We start from the raw sequence: 27,676 nt of genomic DNA on the forward strand, positions 1-27,676 counted from the left end.
AGAAATCCAGAGTCATCACACACCTGAAGAAGTGGTTGTTCCCCCACAGGATCCGGTCCCCGTGATGGAGCTGGATGGGAGTGGTGACTGCAGCCCCGTTCACACATGTTCTGCCACAGGAAAAAAATGAAGGTGTGTATGAAGTGAGCTAGCTGAACTGAAGATCCTTCAGCAACAAACACAGTGCAGAACAATCGTACATTAAACAACGCGAGCAGCGGATTCTTCCTGTGTGCTTTCGGAGGAGCAGAGCTCAGAGCAGGGGTCATGGGAAGTCCAGGTTTTCCTCAGGCCTGCAGCGTGACAGCGCCCTCTTCCTTGTTTCATCATACCTGCTGCTCGTGTTCAAGACTCCTTCGTTTTAATTCTCTTTTTTTTTAGATGCTGTCATAATACCATTTTCAATGCATCTCATATTGCACAATGCATTTTCCTGTTTTATTATTTTAAACAAAACATAACACGGATTGCATATTTTTACATATGGATTATTAAAATAGCAAATCATTTGTTAACAAAATGTCTATATTATTTCAAATGACAATTTATCTTAATGGGACTACGATTTCAAGAGACTCAATACACAAAACAAAAAAAAAAGAAAAAAAAAATTTAGTAAAAAAATTGGAAAAAAATATCTTTGCAAAAATTCTACAAAATTTTGAAATGTGAAAAATTTGCAAAGTTGAAAAAACATTCAGAATTTGCAAAATTTGCAAAAAGAATTTAAAATTCATTTCAATTTTTTTTTATTTTAAAAAAGTTTTCAAAAATTTGCAAACATTTTTGTACATTATACATTATAATTTTAAACAATAAACAAGCTTCAACATCCACATCTTATTTTACATACGCTGTGTCATTTTTGCATTTAACCTTCTTATTAAACTCAGTCATCTTCTCCGTCAGAGAACATACCGAGCATTGCGATGAGGACTGAGCATCACGCCATGGCTCTCTGTGATGTCGATGACGCAGTGTTCAGCTTGGATGGCCATCCCACAGAGCTGGATGTCCTGTGAGTTAGCTGAGCCAACACGGGTGTGTTCCTGGACGGGAGACACAGATGAGACTTGGACCTGACACAAAGATCCTTGGTTCAGGCAGGTTAAACAGCGGGGCATGTTTCCAGTACCTTCAGATAGTAGACCAGCAGCTCGTTCAGGGCAGGGTCAGCGTTGAGATTGACCAAGAAACACTTGTCATCTACCACTCGGATTCCAGAAGACTGCAGAGAGATGCCCAGACTCTCGAGCTGCTGCTGCCGATCCTGGAGAAACATCCATGACTTTTTAAGTCAACGACCACACAGCTCATTCTGTTCTCTCATCCGTCAGGCTGCAAATACACCGAGCTAAACGGTGAAGACCACCATGAAAACAATCACCTTACAGTTTCATTCAATCGACATCAAAAAGCATCAAAAATTCCAGCTCTTACAGCCTCAGATTACAGATTAACTCAAAGGAGTTAATCTGTCAGTAGATCAGTCTACTGAGTGTGCTGGCTGAGTGAAAGAAAAGGATGCACAGTTAATTCACCTGTAAGACCACGAAGAGCAGATATCTCTGAGTTATAACAGACATGTTTCAGGGGCTGAAGTATCTCGGGTGTTTGTTACCTGTGCGATAGCCTCAGTCTTCCTCAGTTTCTCCTCCCAGGACACGGTCATTTCCTGGATCAGTTTCTCAGACTCTTCCAGCCGCTCCTTCAGCTCAGGAGCCTTCATAGACTGACAGTGACAAGAGCTGCATTACACTCTCAAAACACACAAGCTGTTGAAAATATTAACTCCTGTTCTCAACAATTTAGTGTGATGGTGTGATGATTCTTATCTGCGACTTAAAGCTATGGTCTACGATCTGAAACCCAGTTTGGCTGATGAGACACATTTGAAAAACGCAGCCTCACTCACTCCTCCCCTCCGCGTTCCAAGATCCCGCCCCCCTGCTCGTATCGCCCTTCTTCGCCTCCTAACAACACGCACCCTCCGACAGAGCAAGAAGCCAGCAGAAAATGTAAAAAACAGTCATCCTCCTTGTAACACACAGTGGTAGCTTGTTCAATTGGACCGGCACGATTGAAACCATGAAGTAGCCGGAGAACCAGGTCTGGCGTTGTCACTGCCAGCTGATCAGAGCAGAGCTGACTGTGGGCGAGGCTTTACCTTTCTGGGCGTGTCCTCACCAGCTCAGTTTGCAATGCTATAGATGTGTGGCTAACTTATGCTAACATCTATTGACAGAGCCGACCCGTTCCGACCAGCAGCGTTCAGTCATTAGCCAGTACAGGCTCAGACTAACCAGAGTTTTTCAGCTGACATCGCCCACTGTGGGAAACAAAGTCATTACCTGTTCAACAGAAACTCAGCTGTCTCTGCTGTCTCTCCCAAATCCCTCTGCAGCTTTTTCCACTGGTCGTACATTTCTCCAATATTCAGTCTCTGTTGGCACCTGAATCGCTCATAATTCTTCCTTGCTTCAGCCTTTTCCTTGAAACTTTTTCGTTTTCTTCCCTTCCCTGTGGAGGGTAACAGTAACAGCTTCCTGGTTTTGGTCTTCTCTGGCTCCATGACACTTCGGTAGCTGAGCAGCTAGCTGACTGAGAGGGGTAGTGGGGAAGGACTAGGTGGGACCATGGGCATGAGGGTGCGAAGCGAGGGAGACAGAGGATTGGATGGACTTACGGACCAATCCGAACTGTACATGCCATGCGGTCCGGATTGGTCAACTATTATGCAGCTTTGCAGCAGGTATACTGAATGGATTTTTTTCCGTTCTTTTTGGTGTTTAAATTGTGTAGATTGGACCATAGGACCATTACAGCCCTATAAACGGTGTTATTAAGATGTACAAAGCTTCCAGATCGTACACCATAGCTTTAATGTATACAAAACAAAAGACATGATTGTTGATTTTGATAAGAATCCATTTTCCACTTTTTAAGGAACCCTGCATCAAAGACAGGATTCACCTTTGTCTTTCATGTCATTGTTCATAGCAGCCTGTTGTTCTGCAGCGCTTTGTTCCTTGCTCTGATTTTATTTAAGGTATTTAATGATGGTTATATAACAGTTATATTATATTTGGTTATATATGGTTAAATAACAGTTACTTTAAGATAAGTTTCTCATGCATCAGTTCATTTCATCCCTACATGTGGGCCTGGGCTACTTCAAAAAGTGTTGATATGTTGACAGAATTGTTTGTTGTGTTGGTCAGACTGTAGCAGGACTTATTGCCTGCTTTAATGAATGATGCAATCGTTCAGCCCTAGCTAAGAAGCTGTGGTGACTCTTGTGTTTTCTGTGTGTGGACTTCTCCCAGTTTCCCCTCAACACAGACCTGGACAGCTCCCACCAGCTGCACCTGCCTTTACCTGTCTTCACCTGCCTTCACAAGCCTTTACCTGCCCCTACCTGCCTTCACCTGCCTTCACCTGCCCCTACCTGCCTTCACCTGCCTTCACCTGCCTTTACCTGCCTTCACCTGCCTCCACCTGCCTTCACCTGCCCCTACCTGCCTTCACCTGTCTTCACCTGCCCCTACCTGCCTTCACCTGCCTTCACCTGCCCCTACCTGCCTTCACCTGCCTTCACCTGCCCCCATCTGCCTTCACCTGCCTTCACCTGTCTTCACCTGCCTTCACCTGCCTTCACCTGCCTTCACCTGCCTTCACCTGCCCCTACCTGCCTTCACCTGCCTTCACCTGCCCCCATCTGCCTTCAGCTGCCTTCACCTGTCTTCACCTGCCTTCACCTGCCCCCATCTGCCTTCACCTGCCTTCACCTGCCTTCAACTGCCTTCACCTGCCCCCATCTGCCTTTACCTGCCTTCACCTGCCCCCATCTGCCTTCACCTGCCTTCACTTGCCCCCATCTGCCTTCACCTGTGTTCACCTGCTTTCACCTGCCCCAACCTGCCTTCACTTGCCCCCATCTGCCTTCACCTGCCCCATTCTTCCTTCACCTGCCTTCACCTGCCTTTACCTGTCTTCACCTGCCTTCACCTGCCTTCACCTGCCTTCACCTGCCTTCACCTGTCTTCACCTGCCCCCACCTTCCTTCACCTGCCCCTACCTGCATTCACCTGCCTTCACCTGTCTTCACCTGCCCCCATCTGCCTGTACCTGCCCCCAGCTGTCTTCACCTTCCTTCACCTGCCCCCATCTGCTTTCACTTGCATTCACCTCCCTCCACCTGTCTTCACCTGCCTTCACCAGTCCTCACCTGCCTGTACCTGCCTTCACCTGCCCCTACCTCCCATTACATGCCTTCACCTGCCCCCACCTGCTTTCACCTGCCCCTACCTTCACCTGTCTTCCCCTGCCTTCATCTGCCCCCACCTGCCTTCACCTGCCCCCACCTGTCTTCACCTGCCCCCACCTGCCTTTGCCTGCCCCAACCTGCCCCAACCTGCCCCCACCTTCCTTCACCTGTCTTCACCTGCCTTCACCTGCCTTCACCTGTCTTCACCTGCCTTCACCTGTCTTCACCTGCCCCCACCTGTCTTCACCTTCCTTCACCTGCCTTCACCTGCCCCCACCTGCCTTCACCTGCCCCCACCTGTTCAGCCCTAGCTAAGAAGCTGTGGTGACTCTTGTGTTTTCTGTGTGTGGACTTCTCCCAGTTTCCCCTCAACACAGACCTGGACAGCTCCCACCAGCTGCACCTGCCTTTACCTGTCTTCACCTGCCTTCACAAGCCTTTACCTGCCCCTACCTGCCTTCACCTGCCTTCACCTGCCCCTACCTGCCTTCACCTGCCTTCACCTGCCTTTCCCTGCCTTCACCTGCCTCCACCTGCCTTCACCTGCCCCTACCTGCCTTCACCTGTCTTCACCTGCCCCTACCTGCCTTCACCTGCCTTCACCTGCCCCTACCTGCCTTCACCTGCCTTCACCTGCCCCCATCTGCCTTCACCTGCCTTCACCTGTCTTCACCTGCCTTCACCTGCCCCTACCTGCCTTCACCTGCCTTCACCTGCCCCCATCTGCCTTCAGCTGCCTTCACCTGTCTTCACCTGCCTTCACCTGCCCCCATCTGCCTTCACCTGCCTTCACCTGCCTTCAACTGCCTTCACCTGCCCCCATCTGCCTTTACCTGCCTTCACCTGCCCCCATCTGCCTTCACCTGCCTTCACTTGCCCCCATCTGCCTTCACCTGTGTTCACCTGCTTTCACCTGCCCCAACCTGCCTTCACTTGCCCCCATCTGCCTTCACCTGCCCCATTCTTCCTTCACCTGCCTTCACCTGCCTTTACCTGTCTTCACCTGCCTTCACCTGCCTTCACCTGCCTTCACCTGCCTTCACCTGTCTTCACCTGCCCCCACCTTCCTTCACCTGCCCCTACCTGCATTCACCTGCCTTCACCTGTCTTCACCTGCCCCCATCTGCCTGTACCTGCCCCCAGCTGTCTTCACCTTCCTTCACCTGCCCCCATCTGCTTTCACTTGCATTCACCTCCCTCCACCTGTCTTCACCTGCCTTCACCAGTCCTCACCTGCCTGTACCTGCCTTCACCTGCCCCTACCTCCCATTACATGCCTTCACCTGCCCCCACCTGCTTTCACCTGCCCCTACCTTCACCTGTCTTCCCCTGCCTTCATCTGCCCCCACCTGCCTTCACCTGCCCCCACCTGTCTTCACCTGCCCCCACCTGCCTTTGCCTGCCCCAACCTGCCCCAACCTGCCCCCACCTTCCTTCACCTGTCTTCACCTGCCTTCACCTGCCTTCACCTGTCTTCACCTGCCTTCACCTGTCTTCACCTGCCCCCACCTGTCTTCACCTTCCTTCACCTGCCTTCACCTGCCCCCACCTGCCTTCACCTGCCCCCACCTGTCTTCACCTGCCCCCACCTGCCTCCACCTGCCTTCACCTGCCCCCATCTGCTTTCACTTGCATTCACCTCCCTCCACCTGCCTTAACATACCGCCACTTACCTTCACCTGCCTTTACCTGCCTTCACCTACCTTCACCTGCCTTCACCTGCCTTTACCTGCCTTCACCTGTCTTCACCTGCCTTCACCTTGCTTCACCTGTCTTCACCTGCCTTCACCAGTCCTCACCTGCCTGTACCTGCCTTCACCTGCCCCCACCTGCCTTCACCTGCCTTCACCTGCCCCTACCTTCCTTCACCTGTCTTCACCTGCCTTTATCTGCCCCCACCTGCCTTTACCTGCCTTTACCTGCCTTCACCTGCCTTCACCTGCCTTCACCTGTCTTCACAAGCCTTTACCTGCCTTTCCCTGCCTTCACCTGCCTTTACCTTCTCTCACCTGCCCCAACCTGCCTTCACCTACCTTCACCTGCCTTTACCTGCCTTCACCTGTTTTCACTTGCCTTTACCTTCCTTTACCTGCCTTCACCTGCCTTTACCTGCCTTTACCTGCCTTTACCTGCCTTTACCTGCTGTAGAGGCCATTTTAAATTGTTTATGGAAAAGAAAATTAATTATAGTTTTATGTTCGTATGATTTATTTTGGGTATAGAATTCATTTAAATTTATTAGCTTTAAAAATAATTAAGTGGTTAGTTTATGTTGATTCATAGTTTTATTTAGACCGTTTGAGTTGCTTGGTTGTGGGTGGAGTTTTTGTTTATTAGGGCAGTCAGTTCAGGTGTGGGGGTCAGTCAGTCTTTTGTTTCAGGGTGAGAGGAGTGAAGCCAGACGTTTTTGTGACCGTGGAAAAGAAAAGAAAAAGGTCTTTATGTTGGATTTTTTGGGGGATTCATGAGAAAGGAATGACAATGAGCTTCCATCAGAAAAACAAACGGATTATGGAACAGACCTGCGAGTACTGGACTTATTTTTAAAGTGGACACGCGTCAGAACAACAGCTGAGGCTCCCCTCATTCAGGTGGCTTTTAAACTCATGGCAGGGTTTGCCACTACACCTGCTTTTACCTGCCTTTACCTTCCTTCACCTGCCTTTACCTGCCTTTACCTTCCTTCACCTGCCTTTACCTGCCTTTACCTTCCTTCACCTGCCTTTACCTGCCTTTACCTTCCTTCACCTGCCTTTACCTGCCTTTACCTTCCTTCACCTGCCTTTACCTGCCTTTACCTTCCTTCACCTGCCTTTACCTGCCTTTACCTTCCTTCACCTGGCTTTACCCGCCTTTACCTTCCTTCACCTGCCTTTACCTGCCTTTACCTTCCTTCACCTGGCTTTACCCGCCTTTACCTTCCTTCACCTGCCTTTACCTGCCTTTACCTTCCTTTACCTGCCTTCACCTGCCTTTACCTTCCTTTACCTTCCTTTACCTTCCTTCACCTGCCTTTACCTGCCTTTACCTGCCTTTACCTTCCTTTACCTGCCTTCACCTGCCTTTACCTGCCTTTACCTTCCTTCACCTGCCTTCACCTGCCTTTACCTTCCTTTACCTTCCTTTACCTTCCTTCACCTGCCTTTACCTTCCTTTACCTTCCTTTACCTGCCTTTACCTTCCTTTACCTGCCTTCACCTGCCTTTACCTTCCTTTACCTTCCTTTACCTTCCTTCACCTGGCTTTACTCGCCTTTACCTTCCTTTACCTTCCTTTACCTTCCTTTACCTTCCTTTACCTGCCTTTACCTTCCTTTACCTTCCTTTACCTTCCTTTACCTTCCTTTACCTTCCTTCACCTGCCTTCTCCTGCCTTCTCCTGCCTTCTCCTGCCTTCACCTGCCCCATGCCACACCTGCACTCTGGACTTCTTCCCCTTCACCTCTCTGTGCAATAAAACTCCTGAAACTGCTTCCTCTGCATCCTCCTGCTTTTGGGTTCAGTTATCTCACATCATGACAGGAACATTGTTAAACTGTCACAAAAAGTTGATCAGAGTCCAGATCCTGCCATCTAAGGGATCATGTACTTGCAAGGCCAGATGGAAAATCATTAGTTTCAGCCACATTGTTTTTTGAAGCAGGTTGTAGGTGAGCCAGGTTGAAATGATGCACCAGTGAAGTTGTATTGTATGCTGTATCTGTATGGTTTGACTGTGCTGTCAGGATTGTACCACTGTGTGTTTTAACTTCTGTTGCAAACCAAACTGCTCTTAGGGGACATTTAAGAATTGAAACGTTTACTTTTGCGAGTCAAAATGAAACCATTTATCTGAAGTTAATCTGCACCTCGGCCTCAGTCAGCTGCTCCCTGAGTTTCTCCACCTCTTCTCTGAGCTCACGAATGATCCGTGCGTTGGGGTCTTCGTTGACCACGGCATGGTTGACGATGCTCTTGGCCCTGTCAGCGTAACGCAGAGTGGACAGCGTCTCGTCGTAGTTGTCTGCAGAGGGACTGATGGTGGCGACCATGGCTGTGCGGCTGTTTCCTCCCAGACTGTCCTGCAGGTCAAAGAGACAGCTGTAACGTCCTCTGTGCCAACCGCTGTCAAATATCGGATTTGACTCTAAAGAGGAAAGGAAAAATCACTCCCCTGGTTTGGAGAGGGAATAAATAAAAAAGATAAAGCTCTGGACTGTGAGCATAACGAGTTAAAGAGGGATTTCTTCAAGTTGAGAAGTCACATGGGGACCAAAACCAGCAGAAGACTTTTTACTTACTGTGCGATGTCTCAACTTAAAAATGTAAGGGAGAGAATAAAGCCAGAGCATTTCAATGACAGGGACTTTTAACAACAACCTCTATTTCTGCTGCAAGGAAAAGGAAAAGTCTGTTTTGGGAAGTGGAATTACTACGAGTAAGGTTTGTCTCTTCCTGTGTACCTTGAGCAGCCATGTGAGCACAGAGTCTCTGTAGGGAACAAACTTGTTCTTGTTCTTTCCTGCTCCCTGGTCAGCCAAGGCAGAGATCACTAAGCCCAGAGTGCTGAGAGACCTGGAGGAGACACGTTGAAGGGCTCATCAGAAGAATCAGACCTTACATCAGTCCAGTGGACAGAGATGGAGGGGTTTACGGGGACTGGATTTAGCAAAGAGCAGCAGGAGAAAAAGAAAACATTAGAGGACCTCTACAAGCTGATAAGATTCAAAGTAAGCTGACTGATTGCTGCTGCCAAACACAAAGCATTCTCTGATCTGAATCGTCTAGGGGAGAGAAAAGAGGGCGCTGCGTTAGATCCACTGGCACAACCACGGCACTGAAAAACAAACAGCATCACATCTCTGAGGAAGCTTGGTCCCTTCTTCCATTGGTGGATCAGAGGGTGTTTGGTGTCAGACACTGTTGGACTCACTTGTTGATGTTGCTGCCTTCTTTCAGACGTTCCCCTGCTGCTCCAGTCTTTGCTGCTCGCTCACTGCCGGCTAGATCCACCAGGCTCAGTTTGCTCACCTTCTCCCCGCTTGTCTACAGCAGACGGACAGACAGAGGAATGAAGCCTACAGTAAAACCCTATTAAGTGTCGTCCAGATTGACTCAACCAGTTGCTAAAAAAGTGAAATAAATCAGAAAATGTAAAAAACAGGGGCCTTGTGTTTAAAGGGCACCAAAGCTCAAAAACGTAGCGTACGCTCTTTTTCACGGCAAAGTTCAGATGTATCAGGAGTAGGAATGGAAACCTTTCACATGTGAAATGATACTTTACCAATGCTTGGCACCCAGTAATCTGTATCAATACTCAGTGTCTGGCACTTTTCTCTGTTAATGCACAGATATTAATTTATTAAATAATGAAATCTCAAACTTTTTCAATTTAACATATTTATTCTTCATTATAACCCTGCAACGCTGTGTTCATGTCCAGCACGGAAAAATCAACGACTCTTCCACTCCCTCACAGTCACAAGGTGCGTTTAGGTACCCGAACATGGTACTTTTTGATGTTACGTGAATCGGTACTCGGTAGGTACCACAGATGGAATTTGTTTGGTACCTTAAAAGTATTGAATGATACTAATACTAATACTAATACGGGGATAAATAAGTATTTTCTACTCTGTTCTAGTCTAATAATAATAACAACAATAACAACAACAACAATAATAATAATAATAATAATTATAATAATAATAATAAACAATATAATTATTCAAAAGCCCCTTTCTTCTTTTACAGTTCATTAAAACACATTGAAACACACCTCAACGGGATTATTCCTGGTAAAATAAAGGGACCATGGACAATACACTGAGAGGGGAATCTCAGGTACAGGACCCCTTTAAATGTGGTTTGTGTATTTAAATGGGGGCGTGGACAGGGGAGGGTGGGGTACAACAACATGTGTGTTAAATGGATGTTTTTGTGCATATATCTTCTGCATTCAAAAGATGTATGCAATGATCCTAGGAGCTAAGTTGTCGGGGGCTTTATGCCCCTGGTAGGGTCTCCCATGGCAAACAGGTCCTGGGGGAGGGACCAGACGAAGTGTGGCTCACACAGACCCCTAATGATGAATAACAAAAACGATTTGATGTTTCCCTTGCCCGGACGTGGGTCATCGGGGCCCCCTCCTGGAGCCAGGCCTGGGAGTGGGGCTCGATGGCGAGCGCCTGGTGGCCGGGCCTGTTCCAATGGGGCTGGCCGGGCACAGCCCGGAGAGGCAACGTGGGACCCCCTTCCCATGGACTCACCATCCTCAGGAGGGGCCATAGGGGTCGGGTGCAGTGTGAGTTGGGCGGCAGGGACCTTGGCGGACTGATCCTCGGCTGCAGAAGCTAGCTCTAGGGACGTGGAATGTCACCTCTCTGGCGGGGAAGGAGCCTGAGCTGGTGCACGAGGTTGAGAGGTTCCGGCTAGACATAGTCGGCCTCACCTCGATTCATAGCAAGGGCTCCGGAACCAGCCTTCTCGAGAGGGCTTGGACTCTCTTCCACTCTGGAGTTGCCGATGGTGAGAGGCGGCGGGCAGGGGTGGCGATACTAATTTTCCCCCGGCTTGGTGCCTGTATGTTGGAGTTTACCCCGGTGGACGAGAGAGTAGCCTCCCTCCGCCTTCGGGTGGGGGGACGGATCCTAACAGTTGTTTATGGCTATGGTCCAAATAGCAGTTCAGAGTATGCACCCTTTTTGGAGTCCTTGGAAGGAGTGCTTGAGAGTACTCCATCTGGGGATTCCCTTATCCTACTGGGAGACTTCAAGTGAGACCTGGAGGGGCGTGATTGGAAGGAACGGCCCCCTCGGTCTGAACTTGAGCGGTGTTTTGTTATTGGGTTTCTGTGCTCGTCACAGGTTGTCCATAACGAACACCATGTTCAAGCATAAGGGTGTCCATATGTGCACCTGGCACCAGGACACCCTAGGTCGCAGTTCGATGATCGACTTTGTAGTCGTGTCATCGGACTTGCGGCCGCATGTCTTGGACACTCGGGTAAAGAGAGGGGCGGAGCTGTCAACCGATCACCACCTGGTGGTGAGTTGGCTCCGATTGTGGGGGAAGATGCCGGTCAGACCTGGTAGACCCAAACGTATCGTGAGGGTCTGCTGGGAACGTCTGGCAGAGTCTCTCGTCAGAGAGCTTTAACTCCCACCTCTGGGAGAGCTTCAACTGTGTTCCGGGGGAGGTAGGGGACATTGAGTCCGGATGGGCTTTGTTCTATGCCTTCATTGTTGAGGCGGCTGATCGGAGCTGTGGCCATAAGGTGGTTGGTGCCTGTCGGGGCGGCAACACCGGAACCCCCTGGTGGACACCAGTGGTGAGGGATGCCGTCCAGCTAAAGAAGGAGTCCTATCGTACCTTTTTGGCGTGTGGGACTCCTGAGGCAGCAGACAGGTACCGATAGGCCGAGCGGAATGCAGCTTCAGCGGTTGCCGAGGCAAAAACCCAAACATGGGAGGAGTACGGTGAGGCTATGGAGAACGACTTCCGGACAGCTTCAGTTCGGAGGTTCAGGACCACCATCCAGCATCTCAGGAGGGGGAAGCAGAGCACTGTAAACACTGTGCTCAGTGGGGACGGTGCGCTGCTCGACCTCGACTCAGGATGTTGTGAACTGGTGGAAGGAAGGAGGTGTTCAGGGCACGTCCCACTGGGAGGAGACCCCGGGGCAGACCCAGGACACGCTGGAGAGACTACATCTCTCGGCTGGCCTGGGAACGTCTTGGGATCCCCCTGGAAGAGCTGGACGATGTGGCTAGGGAGAAGGAAGTGTGGGTTTCCCTGCTTAGGCTGCTGCCCCCGTGACCCGACCCCGGATGAGCGGAAGAAAATGGATGGATAGATGGATCTTCTGCATTCGAGCGCACGCCATGTTACAGTAAGAAATTAACGAAACTCTTTTTATCTGAGGCCCCAGATGATGTTTACTCAACGTAGGAAGCGATGTGAACAACTACGGTGGGGATCATAATGTTTCTGTTGTTCATGCATACAGGGTTTCTGCAAACACATTAGTGGAAGGAAACAGCACTCTGGGACATGTTGAAAACACAGTATGAAAGTCTAACTCTCCAGAGGGGTTTTATCCATCTTATCTGCTTTCAAATCCAGTATAAAAGAACACACTCAAAACAACATACAGTGATTAAAGACAATAACAGCTGCTTATCAAGCATATAATAATAATAATAATAATAATGATAATCACTTCTAAATTAAATGATGAAGTTATTTTGTTGTCCTTCACTGCCTTGGTCACATTTTTCTACCATCAGAATCAACTTAACAGAAAACATCACCTTAAGCAGGCAGAGCTAGTTCAGGGGTCTGCAACCTTTACAATCAAAGCGTCACTTTGCCTCGTCTTCAACCAAAGAAAAGTCGTCTAGAGACGCAAAACAATGCAGCTTGTAGAGCTGAATGAGTTTTATCCTTTGTCTGTTTTTGTGTTGTCTGTCTGTCTCTGTGTCAGCCCTGTGATTGGCTGGCAACCAGTCCAGGGTGTACCCCACCTTTAGCTCCAATGACAGCTGGGATAGGCTCCAGCCACCCGTGACCCTGAACAGGACAAGCGGTTCAGAAAATGAATGAATGAATGACTACAAGCTCAGCACTTTTGTTGCATTATCGACGAGTTGTTACATTTCAGGTTTTATTACATTTTTTCTATTACATTTTTGACGAGTCATTCAAACTTTTTTTCTAAATTTGATGATAAAGGTATCACCTTGAACTCTAGGATAGCTGTGCAACAAAACAAACAAAAACAAAATAAATATTAATTATAAATATAAATATCATATGATAAATATAAATTAAGAATTAGATTAAGAAATAACTATGAATAAACTTGATCATCTTTTTTTCTCAATTCACAAAGGAGCCACTAAAGAAGACTGAAGAGCTGCAAGTGTCAGACCCCTGAGCTCCATTTATGCACACTGAAAGAGGGTGTCTCCAAAGAGAGGGTCATGATCCTGTAAGGGGCTCAGAGGTGTGTGTGTGTGTGTGTGTGTGTGTGTGTGTGTGTGTGTGTGTGTGTGTGTGTCATGGATGGCAGCTAATTTCCTACAGCTCAACCAGGACAAAACAGAGGTTTTAGTTATTGGTCCTGAAGGCCAGAGAGAGAAACTCTTACCTAAGTTACAGGATTTTAAATCCTCAAAATCTGTAAAAAACTTGGGCGTGATTTTGGACTCTGAGCTCACTTTTATTCCACACATTAAAAACATAACGAAGATAGGTTTCTACCATCTTAAGAATATAGCCAGAGTCCGCCCGTTTCTCTCTCAGGCCAGCACGGAGGTGCTAATGCATGCTTTTATCTCCTGTCGTTTAGACTATTGTAATGCCCTGCTCTCTGGTCTTCCCAAAAAGAACATACACAATTTACAATTATTGCAAAACTCAGCCGCACGAGTGCTGACGAGGACCAGAGGGCGGGAGCACATTACGCCTGTTTTAAAATCACTGCATTGGCTCCCCGTGCGTTTCAGGATCGATTTTAAGGTTCTTTTATTAGTTTTTAAGTGTCTTAACGGTCTTGGCCCATCTTATCTATCTGAAATACTTTTACCCTATCAACCCTCGCGGACCCTGAGGTCCTCCGGTGCTGGCCTTTTAACAATACCACAAGTAAGAACTAAAACTCACGGGGAGGCGGCATTCTATTATTATGGTCCCCGATTGTGGAATAGCCTCCCGGAGAGCCTCAGGGGCGCAGAGAATGTTGATATTTTTAAAAAGAGGCTCAAGACCCATCTTTTTAATCAGGCTTTTAACTGACTAGATTAACCTCTTTTTATGCTTACCCCTATCTTTACACTTTTTTATTATTACTCTACTTTTTACTATTATTATTAATTCTGTTTTGTTTATTTATTTATTTATTTATTTATTTATTTATCTATTTATTAGATTAGTTTATCCTGTTCTATTATGTTGTTTCATTTCAATGTTGTTTGATGTTTATGTTAGGATAAAGATTTATTTAATCTCTACTGTTTTATTCCTTCAGTTTTAGCTTCTAGACCTTTTATCTCATTCTACTATTTTAGTCCCTCGGTTTTCCAGTGTTTCCTCCTGGGGGTCTGCCACACCGGGAGCTGTTTTTGGCCCACTGATTGGGGCGCTGTCCCATGGATGGCTCCGGCCCTGGTGGCTAGTGAGCTCTACACCTTGGTGTGGAGCCACCTGTCTGCCTGGGCTGGGGTGGTCCCTGGGGTGGCGCCCCTTTCAGCCACGGGCCATGGCCCCTCCCGGTGTGCGCAGCCCCCAAAGGTAGCTTTTTCCTCACCTCAGATCTTGGTGCCCAGCCATGTCTCCTCATCAACAGCCTGTCTATGTGTGTGTGTGTGTGTGTGCGTGTGTGTGTGTGTGCGCGTGTGTGTGTGTGTGCGTGTATGTTTGTGTGTGCCGGTATGTATGTCTATGTATGTGCGTGGGTGTTACCGTGTTCAGTGGGTATATTTGTGGGGGTGGGAGGTTTGGGGTTTTAATGGTATTCCTTTGTCTTTGTTTGTTTTGTTTTTTTGGTCTTCCCTTTTGTTTTTATCCTCTGTGAGGCACTTTGTGTTGCAGAAGCATGAAAAGTGCCATACAAATAAAATAAAGTTGAAGTTGAAGTTGAAGTGTGTGTGTGTGTGTGTGTGTGTGTGTGTGTCTCACCCCAGACTTGAGGTCCATGAGTGTGTGTGTGAGGATGATGTTGAACACAGCGTGGGACCTGCTGCTCTCCTCGTTCATGTTGGTGGCTGCCACGGTTCGAGATTTGTTTCCCTCTGACATCAGAGACTGGATGTCCTGTCAGAGAGCGTCACCACAAACAAACACATCTGGTCTGCACTGTTCTCTATGAAACCATGAAAGCCACAGAGAGGCAGAGAATATACAGAGATCCTTATTTTCCTCTACCTTGTAGCTGGCTACAGCCAGACGAGAGAGCCCGTCCACATAAGGCCCAAAGACCTTATGTTCCCTCACTCTGAGCGTCTGCCGGTTTCTGCAGGGACAAAGTAAAAAGCAAACACTCATCTGTTTTTTTTCTGTCAATCTCAGTGAAACAGAAAGAAAAATGAGGAATTCCAAGAGACGTGTGATCCTCTAACTCAGAGCTAACACATACAAGCAGAGTCCGTCTGGATTCACTGCACTGACACTAACAGGAGATTCATATTCAGAATAAGCTTTAATGGTATAAACCTTTATGTATGCTGCCAAAGCCAGTGTTTGAATAAAAAAATGTACCACCAACCCAACCCTTCTCCAGTTTCTCACCCTTTGGGGTCCAGCAGGTCTCGAACCTTCTCGTTGTAAATCTCCATGTAGGAGACCTCCACAGTGAAGCCCTCTCCCTCCTGAGCTTCCTGCACAGTCCTGCTGAACAGTGAGCTGCAGAGGCGAGGAATCAAGCCAGGCTGCTCCTCAGAGCCCATCATGGTGTACGACTTCCCCGAGCCTGGAGGCACACAGGGAGAGTGGTGAGCATGTAAAACCAAGCTGCTCTCGTGACTAGAGACAAACTGCAGTGCCACAGTGAACAAAGGTGAATCAGCAGCCAATCAGGAGGGGAGGAGAAGAGTCTTCAGCGTGAGTGGAAGAAAAGACAGACTGGGACAGACTGGGACAGACTGGGACAGACTGGGACAGACTGGGACAGACTGGGACAGGGGCTTGCAGATACATGTTGATGTCTCTTTTGCATTTCATCACTAAGTATCAAACTCTACTGACAGAACCATCTCCAACAAGTCACTTTTATGATGAGGACACATAAATGTTGAAATAAATGACAAAAATGATAGAATAAAAGTGGTTTATCAAGGAAGCACTGTGTGCAGGTGGGCATATGAACAGTTTATAGAGCCACGTGTTTTTTTAGTGAGGATTCTACACATTTTTATAAATGTGGCCCCTGGTCTTCAAAAAGTCACTGGGATCCAAGTTATCTGCTGTGTGCTCTGGACCGATCGTTTCTCCTCACTCTCAGGGGGCACAATGTCTACTTCTCTTGTTCTCCAGCCAATACAAACTCAGAACCAGCTCAAAAAAACCTTTAGCATACCGTCAATACACAACATGTCTGTACGCATATCTGTCCTTATGGTAGAGCTCATTTGTTTAGCAGCATTAAATAAAACAAGTCACGTTTTAGAAAGTCATATTTTCCAGCTAAAACCAATTTATCGGTTATAAACAAAACAGTTAATGACTGTGTTAATGTACAGTATATAACCAAGGTGTGCATGTTACCTGTCTGTCCATAAGCAAAGATGCAGGCATTGTAGCCCAGGAAGGCATTGTCCAGCAGACTCTCCCCAAGGCTCTGGAAAACCACGTCCTGACCTGAGGAAACAGGGAGGAAACAATTTTAAAACCTGATATCACTAAAGTTACCACTCTTTAGAGACAGCTAAAGTAACCAAGGACTGTTAAAATGAGGCTTTCAGCCCAAAATATACACGATAACATTAACTTCTACTTTTAATCACTTTCCATACAACCTCCAGATTCTATCTAATAATGTATTAATGATGCCGCTGAGATGAATCATGCTCTAAATGATGGGCACGTTCACATTTTCTGTCGGGGTCTCAGACCAAACCACAGTCTGTCTGTGAGGTCTCTCTAAACTCCATCTGGACTCTTTATAGGCTGCTGGTCTGAAGCTAAAGCTCTGAACATTCAGAAAGTCAACAACTCTTCAGCTGACCACTTTAAATGAACAGATTTATCAGGATGTGAAAATGTGAGAGTACAAAAACACCTCAGTGACACAAGAGCAGATTAAAGTGAGGACACGGAGCAGAAAAGACAAAAACTGAAGCAGAACTAAGAATGAATCAGAAATGTTTGGGTCTAAAAATGTTGTCTGAGGTCTAAATAGTCTCAATACTGAAAACAATCCTGGTCAAATCCAGATCCTGATTCTTGATCCTGACATAAAACCATCCTGACACATTTTGTCCACAGCGCCCCCTAATGGAGAGCATGTTCCTTGGTCAGAAGCAGAGCTTGCTGATGTTTAGGCAGCAGGTACCACTGCAGAAAACTGACCACTGATCATCTGGATCAGAGACACCTGAGGGACAGGTGGGCTGTGATGTCATCAGTCTGTGCCGATGGAAGGAGGAGGTCTGAGCTCACTGAGGGACTGATTTAACAGAAATCACTCACAGGAAGAGTTCACACATAGAGCACTCATGTGTTACTTTAACTCTTCATAGATCTGTCAGTTAGAGCAGCTGGACCTCGGACTTTTCCACCAAATCAAACCTGTCCCTCTTTGAAAGGAGTTTGGATGCCTCTGACTTAAACAGGTCAGTATATTAATAAACCTCCCAACAGACACCTGTGTCACCTAGAGACCAGTCAGCAAGCAGCCAACACTATAAAAACATCTCCCTAAATCTGAAGGAACTAACCTGCAAACTTATCCTTTAATGTTTCATCCATTGACCAGAAGCAGTAGTCATAAGCAAAAACCTGAGGAGAAGAACAGAGAGGGTGAGGAATGAATCGTGTCACCAGGCAGCGTCTGACTCAAAGTGTGAAAAGATCATTTCAATGCTCACCTTTGGCTGGCTCCTAGGGAGAAAAGAGAAGGAGATATATATATGAAACATCAGCAAACAAAAACAGGTTCAGTCAACATGAATGTGTCAACAGGCTTCACTCTGTCAAAGGCCTGTGGACAAACACAGCTGAGGGAAACCAGGAGATTACGACGGGACGAGCCTCAAACCTTCAGGTTTACAGTATTAAGAAGCTGGCTGACTTTTTACTAGGCCAGATTATCATTGAATTTACTCCTTGCTATAATCTAGGATAATTTCAGAGTTAATCTGAATCAGCCGTGCACTGAGCGATATGGTGGTTTGCATAGACACAGTCATATGAGTTGCCCCATAGTTTCTCTTGCCTGTTTACATCCTTTCTACGTCAAAAAGACACAGCAATCAGTGCTGGGGAGCAGAGTCTGACATGGTTTCAGGTCAGCCTCACTGGAAGAGTGAGAGTCAAGAGTCAGGGATGTTTTATTTAACTATAGTGATCTTTAAAATCTGTCAAGGAGATAATCATCCTCTTTGGCTCAGAGCACACAGAGAGGGGGGTGAGACCTCCTTCAGCTACACTCAGGTCCTCACACACACAGATCCATCCCAAACTCTGCTTTTTCAGAGCCATGGAGGACAGTCACTGCGTCTCTGCTTCATCCGAGAGCAGCCATGTATCTGTCACACACATCATCATATTCCAGCAAACGCCAAACGCCATCATCAGACCAACTCCTTGTTTCAGAGCAGAGTCACGGTATTGTCCTTCAGTCTGTAGCATTCGTGACACAGCATGTCCAAGTCTGCTCCAGTTTGCTTCCAAGTCCAACATTCAGTCCATGAAAACATGCATCATGGGATTTAATGATGGTTAATCAGCTGTGTGAATCAAGGTGATGATGGAGCTCCATGCTTCTCCAGCCTGGCATTCAGGGGCTCTTTACTGAAGAACTGACTGACAATCTAACACTGCATGAGATGAGCCACCTTCATTGTGTCTAATCTATGAAAGAATGCTTTAATTCAAACGTGTGCAAATAATACAAGAAATAAAGTACAGAAACAGGTTTTTGAAGCTTATACGCTATCTCAGGCCATATTGGAAGTGACAGGGACTTCAGATACAGCTATAGGTTGCTCGTCAGTCACGTAAGCTAAGCTGATGCTCTGATTGGACAAGCTCATGATCTTAATATCCTCTGAACTGCAGAGTTAGAAAAACATCAACATCCTCCATACAGAGTGTGCTGAAAGGGAAATTAGCGATTCAGACAGAGACGTTTTTGAACCAGGCTGTAAAAAGGTTTATATTTTGTATACTGTGAAAACAGCTGTTTTTGGCTTGGTGTGTATGTGACTTCCTGTATTTCTGGAGCCTGCCTCAAGCGGAGAAACAGCAGACTTTAGCACTTCAGCATTGTCTCTTATTCTTAGATGGAGGCTGCCGCTCGGCTTGGACACTGCTCCAGCTCCACACCAACCTGCTCCATGTAGTCAGGTTTCTTCGGTCAATATGTAGGATGAAGACGGAGATTTCTAAAACTATATATGTTCAGAAACCTTATGACAAAACAAATCAGAAAACCAATGTTGCCATTTTTTCTGAGATCATTGTGGCAGCCATCTTGGATCTTTAAATATGGCCTCTTTCAAAAACAAATTTCTCCATATCTCGTCTCCTGTATGACCTAAATTCATGGTTTCAATGGTTAAATCTCAATTTGGGGGGCAAGGAATCCAATGGAGTTGACCTTCCTTCTAATTGAGGCATGTATGGTTGAGTATTTTGCATCTTTACACGATGAAATGGTATTTTATAGTCATTTGGATATGTATGTCGTCCAAACAATGTAATATTATTATTATATTATTATTATATTAATATGTTATTATAAACCTTTCAGTTGACACAATGCAGTTGCTAACTAGAGTTACCTTGGCCATGCCATGTAGGCCCAGCATCAACATTACACCGATAAAGCAACATACCTGGATTTATTTGGAGGTGTATTGGCACCATCTGTTTTTTTCACAGCCAAAAATGTAGAAGCCAGTGGAATCTTGAATTAGGGTAACATAAGAGTTGAGCTACGGTAAATCAAAATTCAATTAGGATATAAGGTATAGTCATGATGACCTGATTGCTTCATTATGCCAATTCTATGAAACACTGTGTGATGTTACGATTATGGAAAGCAAAGTACTGATATAACAGCCTTGTGTTGATTGGTCATTTTCTTGTTGATTTTTTGTTATTGATGCTTTTGTTATTGGTGTCTAAATTAATGTTGTATTCTGTATTTATCATGAGCTGTGAAGTTTAAGTAGAGAGATCACATTTTTTCTATCAGATTACCACACCTCTATTCTCTTTCCGTTACATCAATTTTAGTGTCAAAACTGTTCCTACATGCATCAGATTATTTGTGCTCACAGTTTTTGAAGGCATCATATCGAGTGAACTGAAAATATACGCCTCTATAGGGACCTTTTGAATTTATTGGGGGGACCATTCTACAAAATGCAAGAAAAAAAAGCCAGGCATGTTTCAATCAAAACAGCCAGCTATTTTATCACATAAAACACTGAGACATGATTAAAATGCAAAATACCCACCCATGCATGTCTTATTTACAATGTAGTCAGCTCCATTGGATTCCTTGCCCCCAACAATGTAGATTCAACCATTAAAATCAGGAATTTAGGTCATCTAGGAGGTAAGATATAGAGAAACTCGTTTTTGAAAGAAGCCTTTTTTAAAGCTCCAAGATGGCTGCTATAATGACCTCAGAAAAAATGGCAACATTAGTTTTCTGATTTGTCACATTATAAGGTTTCCAAAAATGTATAGTTTTACAAATCTCCATCTTCATCCTACAAAGTCATCTGGCTGAACTTAGTAGCCCTGACTAATAGCCTCACTCCACAAACTGAAACACAAAAACTCTTTAAAGAGGACATATCCTGCTTGTTTCTCCTTTTCACTATGCCAGACTAGGATGCCTGTAAAGCATTTCTGCCCTCAGTACAAGTCATTAAGTTCCTTCAATGCCCCACAATAGCCTTCTCAATATCCTCAGTTTAGGCCATTCTGAAGATCTCGTTGAAACGCTCCGTTTCCGAGCAAGTTTGCTGTTTGCCAAAACTTCACCGTAAGGCATTGATAGCACTAATAAAATGGCAGAGTGTAGGATACGTCCTTTTGTATTGGACCCCGAGTCAGACCTGGATGGTTCTGCAGCTCAGGAGGAAGAAAATCCACCTGGACACAGATCATCTCAGTACCCTTCAGTGTGGTGAGTTTATACTCGGCTCTTGGGGTGTATCCCTCGGTGGCGGTTGTGTGACTAACTGACATCACAGAGGAGGATCTGCTTTATCAGATTACTCCAATAAAAAGAGAGGATCCTTGTGTCGTCACGAAGGTCGAAAAAAAATCTTGCGGCCAAATGGCAATGACCTATTTTCAGAGGCATCAAATCTCGTTCTAGGATATCAGAAAAAATACAATATCTCATTTTTTGAAAATTCAGGGGGTGAAAGGTCTTGTTTTCAACTTTATTATTTTATATGTAAGTATTAAATCACGGATCAGCATGATATGTCCCCTTTAATGATGTTTAAAGATGAGCTCTCCCCTTAGATTGTAATCCCCATCTCTGTAAAAAAAAAAAAAAAAAAATTGAATATTTCCAGGAAGTAGAATATCTATTGCTTTGTACATGATTTGTGCTGTTTGAAAACAAGCCAAGTCCACAAATTTGAATGTTTTATGAATTATTCTTACGGCTCTTTTCTGCAGTATAGATAGTGGTTGTGTTGTACATTTGTAGGTATTGTGCCAGACCTCAGCACAGTAAGTTAAATAGGATAAAGTCCGTGAACAGTAGAGAATGTAGAGAGATTTGTGATCCAGAATGTGTTTTGATTTGCTCAGTGCTGAAATGCTTCTTGCCAGTTGACTTTGTCGATGTTTGATGAGGCCTTCAGTTTAGTTTATCATCAATTATCACCACAAGAAACTTGCTGTGGTATACTCTTTTAATATCCACCCCATCTACCTGCACTGTGTCCCTCTGTCCTTTTCCACAGCTTCCACCTAAGCTGTGGGCTCCCTCTCTTCTCACTTTCTTAAGGGCTTCTGCGTATGACACATTCTCCATTATTTTGACACTCTGGGCTTCTCTTGCTTCTTTCTGTACAATGCATCCTCCATATGCTGCACTATGATCTCCTCCACAATTGCAACTTTTCACTTGAACATCTAATCCACATAGCATGAATTTGGTTTTACTTACAGTTAATGCTTGAATACGGCAATACATCAGCATTCAACAAAAAAACAAGTTAAGCTGTGTTTCAATGTTTGTTATGACATTTTTTCTAATTTTTCAAATTTTTGCAACATTTTTAAATTAAAATGTGAAATTATTGCAAATTCCTTTAACTGTTGGAATTTTTATGCAAATTTATTAAAAAACTCAAAAAACAAAGCATCACATGTACATTTTTATAAAGTTAAAAACTTCTCATTTACACAATTATTCACCATATTTTAACTATGTATAGACTTCTATGTAGTTTATAGTCTTAATTGCAACGGTAAAGGAGATTTTTATGGCTCCAGAATGACTTCATGCAGGGTAACTGAGGCAAACTGTCTACTATGAAAGTTAAGGTTTCAAACCCCTGGTCTAGACTAATGAAAAAGTGGAAATGTAGAGGGCAGAGTGAGTTGTTTTGTTGAGTTAAAATCAATCATTGAACTTGTGAATTCAGTTTCCAGCCTCCTTTTGAAGATCTGTACCATGAACTCCTTAAAACAAACAGTCGCTCAGGCATAAACATCAATCTGAGCACTCAGTGCTGGGGTGGAGGGTGGTTTAATGAAACAAGGCCTCACTATGTGAAACTTGGCAAGTCCACGAAAGAGCAAAATTAAGTCCTGTGTCCTGGACTGGGGAGGACATTCCTGAGATAACTGGCAGAGTGCTGCAGCTCCAAGGAGTCAGTAAAGCAGAGAGAGGAGGTAGGCCAGCATTTCTGAGCCCAACAACATAAAGGGGGACATAACAGTCTGTGTTAGGTCTGATCTGATCCTACACAAAGTCCCTCTGGGTGGAGAGTCACTGCTCATTCCATTACATTTCTAAACCGAGGAAAAACAGCAAGCAAACGTGTGTGATACCATGGACAGAAAATCAGGGCAGGCTTTCTTCTGAGAGCCAAGTTCAAATATCAAGGACTACAGATTGTGATGAAGTTGATCAGTTTTTTGTTACACATAACTTTGAACATGCCAGGTCTGTCTGTAGTGTGAGCTGCTAAACAGGATCCATGAAACTATTGTTTTACAGGTCTGCTGACTCATGGAAGGCTTCACAGCTTCACAGCCCAACACAAAGCTCCCAGACCTCCCAGACCTCCCAGACCAGCGGGTCCGAGTGTTCCTACTGTAGTCTTGGTTGCAGCCACCATAGGTGCCATAACACATTAACATCCCCTGAGACTCATGAAGCAAATCAGAGGGCTGACTAAGCACAAACCTGCTGAAACTGGCCGGTCTGTGACTCTCCTTCTGAGAAAAACTTCAACATTATTTGGATTCGGATTACATTCACACTGGGAAACAAATCAAGGAGGCTGTGACTCAAACATTTAAACAGCAATAAAGACATAACACCAGGTTCACCAGAGGACATGAATAAGGTAATTGTGACTCTGTGTAAAGCATACGAAAACAACATAAACAGAGTGGTTTCAAATTTATCTAGGTTTGGTGACGAGTAAAGGAATCTCTCCACATTATGTTAAGTTTATATGGGAAAAGGAAAATGTAGCTTGGCTGTCTCCTGAAGAGCGGCCAAACATGTGCAACAAGTGCATTTTCAAACATGTCACAAACATGCTGGAGACTGTGTGTGGAAGTAAATGTGGGTCATACTCACATCTTTTGGACTTGTAAAAAGATGGGAAGGTTTTGGAATGATGAATGGTCCAAAATGAAAACAGTTCTGGGTTATCAAGACATCAGGGCTGGGATGATACGCTATTCTCACGATTCGAGTGTATTACCATTTTTGGGGTTTTTATGAGAAACTATCTAATAACAACGGGAATCTGAAAAGTAAAGGAATCCCTGAAAATCTTAAATGATCATTTGGATGAAGAAACATATCCTGCCTGTAAAAACCTTCTTCAGTTTTATCTCTCTCTTGGTTTGAAACATTGGGAGATACTTGTGTCTTTAAGAAGTATAGATGGTATTGTTATTAGTTTGTCGTCTTTGCAAGACCCCTGAACGATGCATCTGAAGTGCATTCAAGCTGGTTTCAGTAGTCAAGAAACAATTAGGCGACTGCTGAGTACTTGAAAAGTACCGGTTTGTAAAGGCTGATTAACGCAGCCAAAGACGATTTCAGCACCTCAGTAGCACTACCTGGGGGTCCAGTACTTTCAGCAGTTGCCTGATTGTTTCTTGACTACTGTAGCCAGCTTGAATGGACTTCAAATCAACTTATATCCATGCAGCCTGTGGTATGGGTCCAGTTGATCCTGGGGAAAAACTGCAGATCAGAGTGGGCTTCACGCCTGAACAACGCTTGAGATGAGAATTAATTCCTTTCCTTTTGATATTCCTGTTTTTACAAGACATTATCTAAACAAACAGGAGGATTTTTATTTTTTTCGGGTGAATGCAAAAAAAAAAAGTAAAAAAAAAATACTAACAAAAAAGAACTTTTTTAACAGCTGCTATAAACAGTCTACTTCTTTAAATTCTCATCAGTGGTGATCTTACGTGTTGGTGGTGCACAGAGCCTGTAAAACCTGTTCACAGTGATCCCTGAGGGGAACCTTACAGCTGAAGCATGTCAGGACAAAAAAGACAGCAGAGACACAACACATGCATGCCATAACGATGACACCCAGACCCTTTCACAAAAACAAAGACCTTCATATCAAGAAGGGTTTGCCCCTTAGCTAATTTACTGAAATAGAGAAAAAAAAAACTTCAGGGAGCCTGCACTGCTCTGCCTCATTCTCCTCACATCACAGCTCTCCGACAGGTTTCACTCAGCACAACACGCTTCATGTAGCAGCAACCTGTCGTTTGGGCTGTGTACTGTTTCCCTGCCTTTTTGACATACTGCAGATTCAAAGACTTATTCCTCTAATGACAAAATGCTGAGTACAGCTCACAGTAATGGTTAACATTAATCTAATAAGCCACTGTTTTCAGAGCTGCTCTTCCCTGTGTTTCCATTCCTTTCAATCAATACATGTCTACCTGAGCAGGATGGAGCTGGAACAGACACACCCTTTGTAAAGACAGGAATGCTGCAGGAAGGACACGGGGGAGAAGGGGGAGGAGGAGAAGGAAATAATGGGAGGAGTGGAGGAATAGAAGCAGAATGGGTGGAGTGACACTAAGATTTGACCTTCTTCCAGAGACATTGAGATCTGCTCTTTTCCAGGGACCTGGGTGCCAACCAAACTGACGAGCTAACAGTCATTTTACCTCTCATTCAGTGCAGAAGATGATTAAACTGGTGAAACTCATGTAACTGCAAGGTTTAATGAGGTCAAACATTAACAGATCACAACATAAAGTTGGTATAATTACAGGAATTTCCTGTTAGCAACGCGCTAGCTTAGGCTCCAGGATGTTGAGACCATTACAAGTTGTGAAAAACTGAAAAAACTACGTTAAAACTGCAGAGACAAGTGATTCTGATTCTGCTAAAGCAGCACATTCATTCAGGACTATGACTTCACTGCATCATGTGATGTAAGACAACCTGTTACACTAGGCAGTCCATGGAGAAACTGGCAAACATGAAAATGTAATGAGTGCAAATGGAGAGTGGGAAATTAAAGGACCTCCAGGAAATATTCAAATGTTGTAATATTTATATGAGGCAACAACAATGCGCTCATGGCAACTTTTAATGACTGATTGATTCAAGAATAAAACATTTTGGGATGTTCAAATGTATTGAAAAGCCAAACATGAATCTTAAAATCAAGGTTATTTTACAAACCCCCATCAATAAATCTGCCATGAGTTTCAGTGGAAATGAATAAAGCTTAGTAAATCCGGAAGATGTTACAATTAGATTTTTCTGCATTACATAATTGCTTACAGTTGAAATAGCAAGCTTCAAACATTTCTTTTCATTTTTTTAAACTCAACTGTCCTTGGCAGGGGACAGCCAGACTCTATCAGAAAATGGTCTTCCTCCTGTCGTCCTTTCTATACCCTTTATTCCTAAGAGGAAAGCAGGAGTTTTTTGTGGTTAAAACAATGTAAAATCATTCACTACCTAAAAGTTAGCTAGTAACGGTTGGAGCTTGTTTGCCCTCCCTGTTGTCATCAAATTTTGAGAAAAACAGTGAATTTAAAACTAAACTAGGAATAAGCTATGTTTATTTTGTATGTATGTATGTATGTATGTATGTATGTATGCATGTATGTATGTATGTATGTATGTATGTATGTATGTATGTATGTATGAATGTATGTTAGTATGTATATATGTATGTATGTATGTATGTATGTATGTATGTATGTATGTATGTTGGGGATGGGTACCGATTTAGGTACTTTTACAGGTACCGACCGAAGTCTGTCAAAAGTACCAGGTACCGATTCACAAAAAATTAAAAGGTACCATGTATAGGTACCTAAATGCATCTTTGTGACGATGAGGGAGTGGAAGAGTAGACAATTTTCCATGCTGGACATGAACACAGCATTACAAGGTTATGTAATTACAGGATAAATATGTCAAATTGAAAAAAATAAAATAAAACATTATTAAACAAATAGTTATTTTTTACCAACTAAGCACAAAAAGTACCTAAAATTGGTACCATTGAGTACCGGTACCGATTGCCAGGTACCGGGCATCAGTACTGTATCGTTTTAAATGTATAAGGTACCCATCCCTAATGTATGTATGTATGTATGTATCTATGTATGTATGTATGAATGTATGTATGTATGCATGTATGTATGTATGTATGTATGTATGCATGTATGTATGTATGTTTTTAAAAAAAATCTTGTAAGTCCCTATGTTCACAGTGGAGGACATAGGAAAAAAAACTTGTTTTTAGTAAGGAGAAAAAAACAAATTACGACATCAAAACTTCTCAAAATACAGCTTAAACACTTGTGTTTTAAGACACATTTAACGTTTTCCTTCAGAAGCATAGCATTTGCACAAACATGATAATGTGTGTGGCTGGCTCATGAGTCAAGACCGACAAGTCCTAAAAAAAGTCTCAAGTCCAGACCAAAAAGACTCATGTTGGACTAACCAAAAAGTTCATCAGTGTCTGGGGACAACATGTAGCACACTGCACAGAGACTGAAAGATTTTCAAGTCCTCAAAGTAAGGATGAAACAATGCATTGTGAGACAGTTAAAAATCCACACAAATGTGTGATGATTCAAATCAGCTGAAATAAAAAAAAAAAACTGTAATGCCATGTTTAAACAGCAGAGGACTGTCTTTCCTTAGAATAATAAAAACAAAAACAAAAACATGTAAATCCTCAACTAGGACCACATGCAAATCTGAGATTGTTTGTTTGAAGAGATGTTGTTTATTTTTATTATTCATTTAGTTATTTTGATGTGAGATTTGTTCAGAAGGTCCTTTTTTAAATGTATTCTTCGTTATTCATGATAAAATAGTTTCACTTGCACTTTAGAGAAAAGGACAAACTTTATTTTGCACAGTTTACCCAACCCCAGAGAATTAAAAAGGGAATTCTCTTTAATTTGTTAGAAATAAGAGAAAATAGATTTTGAAGTTTTTATACATTTAAATACTTAAAATTGAGTGTGTTTTTAA

The 27,676-nt window shown here is 44.3% G+C and overlaps 1 protein-coding gene across 8 annotated transcripts in view; it reads right to left on the minus strand.

Annotated features, from left to right (window-relative positions):
• LOC141801485 (kinesin-like protein KIF13B) overlaps positions 1 to 27,676 on the minus strand; it is a 65,245-nt gene that overhangs the window by 35,296 nt on the left and 2,273 nt on the right. For all 8 annotated transcript variants that reach the window (XM_074684523.1, XM_074684526.1, XM_074684530.1 and 5 more), the window contains 13 exons: positions 17,832 to 17,844; positions 17,682 to 17,742; positions 16,510 to 16,602; positions 15,535 to 15,715; positions 15,172 to 15,259; positions 14,926 to 15,060; positions 9,179 to 9,291; positions 8,709 to 8,820; positions 8,115 to 8,327; positions 1,622 to 1,732; positions 1,136 to 1,270; positions 919 to 1,049; positions 24 to 110 (listed from right to left, as the gene is read on the minus strand). In XM_074684523.1, coding sequence (XP_074540624.1) covers positions 24 to 110; positions 919 to 1,049; positions 1,136 to 1,270; positions 1,622 to 1,732; positions 8,115 to 8,327; positions 8,709 to 8,820; positions 9,179 to 9,291; positions 14,926 to 15,060; positions 15,172 to 15,259; positions 15,535 to 15,715; positions 16,510 to 16,602; positions 17,682 to 17,742; positions 17,832 to 17,844 — 1,473 coding nt within the window. The remainder of the gene's footprint in view (positions 1 to 23; positions 111 to 918; positions 1,050 to 1,135; positions 1,271 to 1,621; positions 1,733 to 8,114; positions 8,328 to 8,708; positions 8,821 to 9,178; positions 9,292 to 14,925; positions 15,061 to 15,171; positions 15,260 to 15,534; positions 15,716 to 16,509; positions 16,603 to 17,681; positions 17,743 to 17,831; positions 17,845 to 27,676) is intronic.

The sequence above is a fragment of the Halichoeres trimaculatus genome, unplaced genomic scaffold (assembly GCF_033239565.1).
Source record: "Halichoeres trimaculatus isolate MK-OKI-2021-1 unplaced genomic scaffold, fHalTri1.1 fHalTri1_scaffold_13, whole genome shotgun sequence".
In the NCBI taxonomy this organism is placed as follows: Eukaryota; Metazoa; Chordata; class Actinopteri; order Labriformes; family Labridae; genus Halichoeres; species Halichoeres trimaculatus.